At 36.9% G+C, this 12,172-nt stretch overlaps 1 protein-coding gene across 6 annotated transcripts in view; it reads right to left on the reverse strand.

Annotated features, from left to right (window-relative positions):
• Ninl (ninein like) overlaps window positions 1-12,172 on the reverse strand; it is a 155,822-nt gene that overhangs the window by 92,542 nt on the left and 51,108 nt on the right. For 2 of the 6 annotated variants that reach the window (XM_046435507.2, XM_046435518.2), the window contains exon 1: window positions 2,047-2,388. The exons of 2 other annotated variants lie outside the window; for them this stretch is intronic. In XM_046435507.2, coding sequence (XP_046291463.1) covers window positions 2,047-2,083 — 37 coding nt within the window. In that variant the 5' untranslated portion in view covers window positions 2,084-2,388. Of the gene's footprint in view, window positions 1-2,046; window positions 2,390-12,172 lie in introns of those variants that run through there. 2 more of the 6 variants (XM_058576594.1, XM_046435477.2) reach the window with 2 other exon arrangements.

Raw genomic sequence — 12,172 nt, forward strand, 5'->3', positions numbered from 1 at the left:
AGTGATGGGCTGTCAGTGATTTGTAGTTCAGGAGAGATGGAGGCATCTTAGTAAAATCAGTCCCTTTATGGCCACAGTGACATTTCCACAGGCTTCCACAGGGCCCTGATAGGAGTACAGACACATATTAAAGCTTGCATTTTTGTTTCTCTCTCACACATTCTCCCAGGGTCTCAGCCTCCACCCACAGGTGGTGATTTCCATGGAGCCAGCAGCTGCCTCTGTTGGGAGGCTCTTCCTGGGGTCCTGTGCTCAGGTTATACTAAGTGAGACATTCTCTGACTTGAGGTGCTGGTGACCAGCTTGTACTCAGGCAAGCTCTGATCTGTCTAAACCCTGTAATATCAACTGAGAGATAAACAAGCATCACTGTCCAGGTTGGGAGTAAAGCATGGGGCTGGGGGCAGGGCAGGGGGGTGTAGTTTTTGCATCTGGTTTGGTCATAGTCTCCTAACTGTGATGGAGCCTGTGATCACTAAGGTAGCTTTTGTTTTTGTTCAGCTTTCTTCCTCCCAGAGAAGCTAAATGTTGGGGTCCTCTCCCCCTCCACAGAAACATAGCCATACATTTTTGCTCTTGCTTATGACATCGTGAAAAAGTAGCATCCTAGCAAAGCTGGGTGATCCCCAAAAGGTAGATAGGTCGGTTTTGTCCCTTGTGAAATTACTACACAGTGTATTTTAATTTTTCCTACAAAATAAATTAAACTGAAATATACTTTCCAGAATTCTTTCAGTTCCCAGCTTCTTCTAGGTGAGGAATCCTTGGACAACCCTGAACCTGGTATAGATGATGAGTAACCAGCCCCTGGGCATCTCTGGCAGAACAGTCACGGTCCCAGGCTGTCCACCTGTGGCTGGCTGTGGGGTGTACCTGCCAGTGTAGTGCCCACTCCCAATACAGAGGGTCAGGTGCTGGGGATGAAAGGCAGGGATGTGGAGCACCACAGTGGGCTTCAAGGCCTAACCAAAGGATGGTAACAGTAGATGCTTTCAGGACAATGGTTCTCAGAGCTCAAAGCTGCTGCTGAACAATCCCTTTTCACAGTTTGATCAAATGATTTGAATGCTGCTCTTTAGTGTCTAGTAGGTACTAAATAAATGTTGCCAAAATGCATATGGAAAATGGATTGGCCATAGGCCAATTCCCTTAAGCCCCAGAACATGAACATCTAATTTCCCTGGAAATACAGCCATGTGTATGTTAATGGTATCAACTAGAACAGTGTGTAGTAAGGAGTTAAGGGAATGACCACATTCTTGCCACCAAGGTCATTGGAGAGAGACCACAGATCAGATGCCAAGGTTTCATAGCACAGGAATCTCCCCAACCTGTAAAGGACAGCTCTACATAAACACGGAAGTTGGCAATGTTGCCTCTACAATTAAGAAACCAGTGTCCTTTTTCTAGGTCTCATTATAAGGCCTCAGGACCTCTAAGACCAGTCACCAAAAGCCCAAGCTCCAGGGCAGTCACAGCTTCTGCAATCTGGCTGCCAAAGTGGTTAAATAAAACGCCTTGCTGAGCAGAGGAGGTAGTTACAGAGAAAGCCAGGCCCCCACAGGTGAAAACTACTGCTTACTCTTTTTCCTTATTGTAACATCACCACCAATATTATCAACACCAAAATAACTGTTCCCACACATGGGTACCTAGACTGGGCTGTCAAGCCACTTAAATCCTATTTCTAAAAGTTCCTCACTGCCTATCTCCCTCCCACCCTCCTTCAAAAAATAATCAGCTGAACAGCACATGAACCCCAGGAATCTGTTTCGGCTTGGTAAGGCCTCTCTCTGCCTGAGGGCAGAGGTGAGAAAACTCTTCCCTTATAATATTTCTGCAGACCTACAGGAAAGATAAAATAAGGGAAAGACTTCTCAGAAGTCCCACGTGGGGTCTGGGGCGGCCCTGCCAGGAACATTTTAAGTGCAGTTCTAAGTCACCAGCAACCCTGCTGGTTCCCAGGGTGGCTTCTAGGCCTACTGATGTACTGAAGTGTATACCTTACAACAAAGTGGTTCATTATAAATAATAAACACTATTTACCTGGGTAGTCTAACGTCCTCTTCAGTTTCTTCTTCATCCAAATTGAATTATTTAATACTCCTCAGGATTCCACATATGTGTAAGGTGTTTGCACATCAAACCACGTGAAAACTTGACCAGACTTGACCAGCATTCAGCAGCTAACTCAAAATTAGCTAAAGAGGAATACTTGCTAAAATTAGATAAAGAGGAATACTTGGTTTCTTTTTTTTTTAATTGAAATGAGTAAAATCTTAATAGTTCTAATGCTATAAAACTTAATTTAAAATCCAAACATAAACACTTCTACCAAGTGAAGCAAAATCCTGTTTTCATCGAGGGGAGAAAAACCTGTTTTTAAACAAACTGTATACTGTCCCAGAGACAAATGTCCTTGGTCATCAGTCTGCAAAAGAATGCAGCCCTCTGGAGGCCAAATGAGCAAGGTGTTGATTTGCACTTAATTTATGCACAGTGCTACTGGAAGCCATTGGGCACTGAGGACAGGAAAAGCAGCCTACATATGCAGATCTTCTGGGGACTCAAATGACCTCTGCAACAGGAAACAATTCCAAACAAGGCCTTCCATAAAACCTGCTCACCTACAATGAGTAAGACTGACAGTAGCCGTTCTGTATTGTTCATCCTTTATCTGAAAAGATGTTATGATCCTGATAAAATATTGAAGCCAGTCTTTAGGTTTCAGCTGAGCAGACCCTGGCACCACTCTCAATGGCCTTACACTTAATGATCAATTTTCACACTTCAGAAGTTCTAAACTATTAGAATTAAACTTTGCATTAACTATCTTATGGCTTTTTCTTATTTTTCGAAGAGTAGCCATCTATTTATTTTGTATAAACAGTCCTTACATATTTCAGCAATAAAGTTTAAAAGCTGTCTTGTTTCTTTTCTTTTTTTTTTTTTTCTTCCCCTGCTGGAGATTTAACCCAAGGCCTTGCACATGCTAGGAAAGTGCTCTACCCATGATCTACATCCCTTGTCCCTGCCCTCCACCTTTTTTGAGAGAGGGTCTAAGTTGCCCAGGCAGATCTCAAAAGGATTATAAGTGTGCAACACTCACTATACCCAGCTTGAAATCTATCTTTTCTGTCAAAGTTTAAGAAGCTGTATTTTTTATTGTTTACCAACAATATAAAGATAAGCAAATACCTCATTTAATTATTACTTATAATGTTCTATTTCCCTATAAAGTAGATTTTTAGAACAAAAACTGTGAAGATATCAAGTTTTAAGTCAGGCATGGTTGTAGTGCACACCTATAATTCCAGGAACTCAGGAGGCTGAGGTAGGAGGATCACAAATTTAAGCCCAACCTCAGAAATTTAGCAAGGTAATAAGCAAGACCCTATCTCAAAATAAAAAATCAAAAGGAACAGGGATGTGGCTCAGTGGTAAAAGTACCGCTTTTTTTTTTCACTACCAAAAAAAAAAGAAAGAAAGAAAGAAAAGAAAAGAAAACAGAAAATCCGAGAAGGCCTACAACTAATGGAGAATTTATCAGTTAAAACAGAGCCAGGTTCCTTCCCATAAAAAAGTACAGGTACAACTGCTACATTAATGAAATCTACCAAGCATTTAAAAAAGAATTAACATCAAACTTTCTCAAACTTTTCCAAATACTAAGCAATGAAGAAATACTTCCTAACTCATTCTATCAGGCCTGATACCAAATCCAAAGAGATGCCAAGGGATGGGATAAAGGAGGAGCATACATCAATATCCCTTATTACTACCCATGCAAAAATCCTCAACCAAAGACTAGCAAATTAATTCAGTAGCACATTAAAAGGATTATATGACATAAAGAGGGGGCTCTATTCCCAGAATGCAAAGACAGTTCAGCATATGAAAATCAATCAAGGTAACATAATATACTACATGAATAGAATAAAGTGGGGGAACTGGTCAGCACAATTAATGCAGAAAGCATTTGTCAAAATCCAATAACTTGGGCTGGGGATGTGGCTCAAGCGGTAGCATGCTCGCCTGGCATGCGTGCGGCCCGGGTTCGATTCTCAGCACCACATACAAACAAAGATGTTGTGTCCGCTGAAAACTAAAAAAAGTAAATATTAAAAAATAATAATAATAATTAAAAAAAAAATCCAATAACTTCCATAGTGACAGCACTCAATAAACTAGGAATAGGAAGGAACTTTCTCAACATAATATGGAAAGAAAAAACATTGAAAATCACACTCAATGGTAAAAAAGTGAAGCTTTCCCCTTAAGATCAGGATTAAGACGAAAAAGTGACTGCTTTTACTGCTTCTATTGAACACAGTACCAGAAGTTTTAGGCAAAAAAAAAAAAAAAGTTTCCTAATGGGAAAGAAAAATGTTAAATGATCTGTTTATATATGGCATGATCTTATACAATAGAAAATCCTGAAGCTTACACACATAAATCACCCCCTGCAAATTGTTAGATCTCCTAAATCAATTCAGAAAAGCTGCAGAATACAAAATCAACATTAAAAAATCTGCCATGGGGCTAGGGTTGTGGCTCAGTCGTAGAGTGCTCACCTAGCATGCATGAGGCACTGGGTTCAATCCTCAGCACCACATAAATGTAAAATAAAGATGTTGTGTCTACCTAAAACTAAAAAATAAATATATATATTTAAAAATCTTCCATAATTCTAACACACTAGCAATGAGCAATCCAAAAGAAAATAGTTCTGTTTACACATCAAAAGGAATAAAATAATTAGAAATAAGTTCAACCAGGAATGCAAAAGACATGCATACTGAAAAATATAAAGCATTGCTAATATAAATAAGAGATATTAAATGAAAAGACATTACATATTTAAGGACTAAAGGTCTCAATATTGTTAAAATGACAATATAATCTATAGATTCAACCAAATCCTTATCAAAATCCTAAAGTCATATTTTGGAGAATAAAAAAGCCCCATCCTAGAATTCAAATGAAATTTGGAATGACCCCAAATAGCCAAAACAATCTTGAAAAAGAGTGAGAAGCAAATTTCTAACTTCCAGTCCCAGGACAGGACATCCACTGCATGGAGAACAACAAAGATCATCATTATGCCAATTGCCAGAAGCAAGAGTCCATACACTTATGCCCACTACACCCAAGGCTATTGCTATGTCCACCTCAAACTGGTTACTTATTTGCCTGAGTTGGGTGAGACAGGACATACATACAAGTTAAGAGAATTTATTACTTAAAGACAAGCAGAAGAAATCTCAGATCCATTGTGAGCCAGTCCCCCAAGGCTCAAGAAAGCTCAAGTGCCTCATTTTGAACCACAAGGTGATTCCAAAGGGCAGCTTCAAGGATCATGTGATACACTGGGCAAAGCTCTGAAGGACATCCTGCTTTCAGAGGAGGGAGGAACAAAGTCCAGGCTGTCCTGGGCAATTCCTCCCAAACTCAAGATGTTACTTCCCTAAGAGAGGAACAAAGCCCAGACTGTTTCAGTCAGCCCTTTTCTAATCTCAGGACCTTGGATTCTCAGAACATTCTAAAATTATTCTTAAGAACTTAAAGCAAGAAAGGCAAGAGAAGAGGGTTGGTCCACAGCCACTCAGAGAACTGTTCTGCAGAAGAACAAAGCTAGAGGGCTCAAACTTCCTGATTTTAAAACTTACTACGAAGTTAAAATAATCAAAATAATATAGTACTGGAAAGAATGGCCTTCGTCATGAATCACATTCAAAAATTAGTTCAAAATTGATTAAAGGGTTAGAGATGGAGCTCAGTGGTGCAGCACTTGCCTAGCATGCATGAAGCACCACTGGGTTTGATATCCAGCACTGCAAATAAATAAATAAATAAATAAATAAACAAACAAACAAATAAATAAAATTTAAATGAATATTTTAAAATAAATTTTTAAAATTTAAATAAATTTTTAAAATGTAAAAATGGATTAAAGACATTAAGGGATAAAACTGTAAAATTATTAAAAGAAAACAGGAGAAAATTTCCAAGATGTTGAATTAGCAATGGTTTCCTGGATATGACACACGGAGCATGAGTGTGATGGGTGTCGATGCATCCCCCAAAGCTCATGCGCTGGAAGCCCAACCCTAATTAACATGTGCAGAGCCCTCATGAATGGATTAGTTGAGTGTAGATTTGTTAGAAAAGAGAGTTTGGCCCTCTCTTTATATATATATTTTAGTTATACATGGACATAATGTCTTTATTTTGTCTATTTATTTTTATGTGGTGCTGAGGATCGAACCTAGTGCCTCACATGTGAGAGGCAAGTTCTCTAGCACTGAGCCAGCTCCCTCTTGATCTTTCTGGCCCTCTCTCTATGGCCTTCTCTCTATCTGCCATGGGATTAGGCAGTAAGAAGACCCTTGTTTGGTTCTGTGCTTTGATATTATACTTCCTAGCCAGCAGAACCGTGAGAAACAAATTTGGTTTCTTTTAAATTACCTTTTTACTGGCATTCTGATAAAGTAGCATAAGACAGACTAGGACAACAACAAAATAGAATAAATTGGACTCCATAAAAATTTAAAACTTTACTGTAACAAAAAAATACTATCCACAGAGAGAAAGATAATCTATACAGTAAGTGAAAGTATTTGCAAATCATATACTGATAAGGGATTAGTATACAGAATATATACAGAATACCTATAATTCACAACATAAAAATTAAAAAATGGATAAAGGATTTAAATACACATTTCTCAAAAAATATACACAAATAGCCAATAAGAACAAGAAAATATGCTCAATAGCTTTAGTCACTGCAGAAATGTAATGATGGGCTAGGGTTGTGACTCAGTGGTAGAGTGTTCGCCTAGCACACATGAGACCCTGGGTTCAATCCTCAGCACCACATAAAAATAAAAATAAAATAAAGATATTTTATCCACTTAAAACTAAAAAATAAATATTAAAAAACAAACAAACAAACACAACCACAATGAGCTAGGCATGGCGGTGCATGCCTGTAATTCCAGCAGCTCAGGAGGCTGAGGTATGAAGACTGCAAATTTGAGGCCAGTCTTAGCAATTTAACAAGACCCTAAGCAATTTAGTGGGACTGTATCAAAAAAAAAAAAAAAAAAAGCTGGGATATGGCTCAGTGGTTAAGTGCCCTTCAGTTTAATCCCTGGTACCAAAAACAAAACAAAACAAAACAAAAATAACCCTACAATGAGATACCACCTCAAAACTCATTAGGATTGCTACTATCAATAAAGCAAAATAGCAGTGTTGGTGAGACTATGGAGCAACAGTAATTTTCACTATTGGTGAGATTATAAAATGAGACAGCTCTTTGGAAAACTTACGGTTCCTCAAAAAGTTAAATACAGATCCATGTACTTAAATACAACTCATGAAGCACAAAGAGAAAATATACACTCACAATTAAAAGAACTAGGGCTCTTACCATGCCCAAATGACCACACTCAATGGCCAATATTTCGTTCTTCCTGATATAATGTCACAAGAAGTACAAAGATTATCTATGTAGTGGCTTTGCCAAAACTGTTTGACTAGACTCTGACTATGAAAAAACACCATCAGGTCTGAAACAGGAATTCTACAATACACTATTGAAAAAGGTCAATATTATTAATCTTTAGTAGGTAACGAAAGTTCTACATTCAAAGAATTTTTAAAAAGATAACCATATTCAACATATGCAGTATTTAGAATCTGAACTGAAAGGCTAAAATAGCCATGAAGGACATTTTGCAACAACTGTAGACACTTAATATGGACTTTACATTGATGCTGCTGCTGAATCATTGTTGGTTCCTTCAGAGGAGATGACACCATTGCAGTTATATGAGATAATGTCCTTATTAGGTGAAAATATTACTAAGTATTTTTAAAAGATTAATATGGCGTTTCCTTCGCTGGTTATACTAACCAATACTCTTTTTGTTCTCTATCTTCATAGGACATACGTGTTTTCTAAGAACTTAACTATTTTACAGTTATCTCCACTTTGACCCATATAATGGTTCTTATTTTTATTTTTATTTTTTATTTTTATTTTACTTGTTTATATGGTGCTGAGGATCAAACCCAGTGCCTCACACATGCTAGGCAAGTGCTCTGCCACTGAGCTACAGCCCCAGTTCAGACCCATATAATGTTTTTAAAGAGGTCATATACATAAAATTTTACTTAAAAATTTAAGAAAGGAATTTGTACTTTTCCTTTCACATGATCTAACAAACTATTATCAATCCTTTCAAAGACAACTGTGGTGTGTGTGTGTGTGTGTGCGCGCGCAAGCACGCGCACGTATCTTTCACTTTGTGAGGGACTTCCTATATCAACACACAGTTTAAGAGTTATAGGGGGCTGGGGTTGTAGCTCAGTGATAGAGTGCTTGCCTAGCATGTGTGAGGCACTGTGTTCAATTATCAGCACTGCACATAAGTAAATAAAAATAAAGATCCATCAACAATTAACAAAATACGTTTTAAAAATAAGAATTATATGAAGACAGATGGCTTTACTGGTCAATTCTACCAATGATTTTAAGAAGAATGTAAACAAATTCTTCATAAACTCTTCCCCCAAAACAAAAACAACAACAACAGAAAAATAGGGGAACACTTCTCAAGTAATTTTGACAAAAGTATCACAAGAAAACCATATATCAGCCCTGGGTTCAATCCTCAGCACCACATAAAAATAAGTAAATAAATGTATAAAAAATACAATAACATTTAAAAAAAGAAAAGAAAAGAAAGAAAAACCATACATCAATATCTTTTATGATTATTAAGGCAAAAATCCTCAATAAGATACTAGCAAACCATATCTACCAATATATAAATAAAGAATTATACATTTAAGTCCAGTAGAATTTAAATCAGAAATGCAAAGATTGGTTTGACATCTGAAATTAATCAGTAAAATACAACTAATCAAAAATATAAAGGACAAAATAGGCACAGAAAAAGCATTTGGCAAAATCCAATGCCCCTTATAATTTAAAAAAAAAAGAGCAAACTAGAAATAGAAGGGAACTTCTGAAAACTACAATTAATGTCATCTTAATTGATAAATGATGGAATGTCTGATCTTTCCCTAAGATATAAAAGAAGATAAGAATGCCCATTCTAAGCTCCTTTAATCAGAATTATACTGGAGTTCTAGGTATAATAAGTAGGCAAGAAAAACAGAAATGACATCCAAATTTAAAAAGAAGTAGTAAAACTATCTCCTTGCAGATGACATGATCTTCCACATTAAAAATCCGAAGTATGAGATACCCATTGGAGCTCAGGTTCCAGCACAGCACCACAACTTCTGATTAGCAGACCACGGCAGGAGCTCATGCCCAGCCTAGATCTGTCCACACCGACATGAGCAGACCCAGGCCCAGGGTAGGTCCGAGTCTGCCCCCATCCCAACACACACACCTGGAAGCAAAAGCGGAACCCACTTCCATCTTGGGGCACTGCAGACATCACCATAGCCTTCTCCATGCAGTAGCCCCTACCTTTTAACAAGAGACAGGGACTAGAAGCATATACATCTCAGAGTGAGCATCCCAAAGACATAAGGCTCACCCTTTCAGTCCCATTTCTGTAAGACATTGCATTCATCTTGGGGCACTTCCACTACTAACTCGAGTTACCTCAGCTATTGCTGCCACCACCTTTAGTAGCAGTAGCATACATTGAAGGACACCAGCAAGGTCTGGAAGCCCAACATCAAGGTGAGGTACAGACAATTTGCACAGACACTATAAGAATATAGGGTAGAAACTGTAATGTCTCAGATCCACACTGCAAGAAAGGAAGACACATAGACAACTTGAAAAAACAAGGGAGGAAAGTGCCCCAAACAAACCAGGATACTACAATAACAGAACCCATGGACAGAGAAGTTGATGAAATGTCAGAGAAGGACTTCAGAAGGTTCATAATTAAAATGATCTGTAAATTAAAGAATGGCCTAAATGAGCAAATACAGCCAGAAATTGATCACTCCAACAAAGAGATAAGAGAGAAAAAATACAGGTAGCAGAAGATTACATCAAGAAAGAGATAGAGACTCTGGAATTACAAAAAAAGTCAGAAATCCTTAAAATAAAGAAAACAATAAACCAAATAAAAAACTCAATAGAAAGTATAACCAACAAACTAGATCACTTGGAAGACAGAATGTCAGATAATGAAGACAAAGTATACAATCTGGAAAATAAAGTTGACCACACAGTGAAGACAGTAAGAAACTATGAATAAAACACCCAAGAATAATGGGAGAGCATCAAAAGCCCAAATCTAAGAGTTACTGGTATAGAGGAAGGCACAAGTTTCAAACCAAAGAAATGCATAATCTCTTCAATGAATGAGATAATATCAGAAAATTTCCCAAGCATGAAGAATAATTGGAAAACCAAATACAGGACACCAAATGTACAAAATTACAACATATCTACACTGAGGCACATTATAATGAAAATGCCTAGCATACAGAATAAAGATAGAATCTTAAAAGCCACAAGAGAGAGGAATTAGATCACATATAGATGGAGACTAATTCGTATCTCAGCAGATTTTTCAACCCAGACCCTCAAAGCCAGGAGATCATGGAACAACATAGACCAAGCTCTGAAAGAAAATGGATGCCAACTAAGAATCTTATATCCATCAAAACTAAGCTTTATATTTATGATGAAATAAAAACCTTCCATGCAAAACAAAGGTTAAAAGAATTTACAACTAGAAAGCCTGCACTACAGAACATCCTTGGCAAATATTCCAAAAAGAGAAAATAACAAACATTGATGAAAATCGGCAGAGGGAGGTATTACACTAAAGAACACACTAATGAGAGGAGAAACCAAGTCAGGTATACTACCCAAAGTCAAATTAAATAACAGAAATGGCTGGGAATACAAATCATGTCTCCATAATAATCCTAAACGTTAATGGCCTAAACTTACCAATCAATAGACATAGATTAGCAGATTGGATTAAAAAAAAAAAAAGTCCCAACAACATGCTGCCTCCAAAAGACTCATCTCATAGGAAAGAACATCCACAGACTAAAGGGGAAAGGTTGGAAAAAAATCATACCACTCACTTGGACTGAAGAAGGAAGCAGAAGTTTTCATCCTCATATCAAATAAAGTAGACTTCAAACTAAAGTTAATCAAAAGGGATAAAGAAAGACACTATATACTACTCAAGGGAACCATACACTAACAAGACTTAACAATTATAAATATATATGCCCCAAACAATGTAGCACCTACATTCATCAAATAAACTCTTCTGAAGTTCAAGAATCAGGTAGACCACAACACAATAATTTTGGGTAACGTTAACACACCTCTTTTACCACTGGAAAGATCTTCCAAACAAAAGTTGAACAAAGAAACTACAGAACTCAATAATACAACCAATAATTTAGATTTAAATGACATTTATAGAATATTTCATCCTTCAATGAGCGAATACACTTTCTTCTCAGCAGCACATGGATCCTTCTATAAAATAGACCATATATTATGCCACTAAGCAACTCTTAGCAAATATTTAAAAAAGGAGGTATACTACCTTGAATTCTATCAGATCATAATGGAATAAAATTAGAAATCAATGATAAAATAAGAAATAAAAGCTACTCCAACCTGTAGTCTAAATAATATGCTACTGAATGAACAATGGGCTGCAAAAGACATCAAGGAGATTAAAAATTTTTTAGAGGTGAATGAGAACACAGATACAACATACTAAAGTCTCTGGGACACTATGAAGGCAGTTCTAAGAGGAAAGTCCATTGCATGGAGTTCATTCCTTAAAAGAGGATAAAGTCAATAAATAAATGACTTAACATTACATCTCAAAGCCATAGCAAAAGAAGAACAAATCAATACCAAAAGCAGTAAAGACAGGAAATAATTAAAATTAGAGCTGGAATCAATAAAATTGAAACAAATGAAACAATTGAAAAAATTGACAAAACAAAAAGTTGGTTCTTTGAAAAAACAAATAGAACTGACAAACCCTTAGCCATGCTCATAAAAAGAAGGAGAGAGAAAACTCAAGTTACTAGCATACATGATGAAAAAGGAAATCTCACAACGAACACTACAGAAATACAGAAGATAATTAGAAATTATTTTGAAAACTTGTACTCCAATAAA

The sequence above is a fragment of the Marmota monax genome, unplaced genomic scaffold (assembly GCF_021218885.2).
Source record: "Marmota monax isolate L192 unplaced genomic scaffold, Marmota_monax_Labrador192_F-V1.1 WCK01_AAM20220418_F8-fsc00005, whole genome shotgun sequence".
Lineage (NCBI taxonomy): Eukaryota > Metazoa > Chordata > Mammalia > Rodentia > Sciuridae > Marmota > Marmota monax.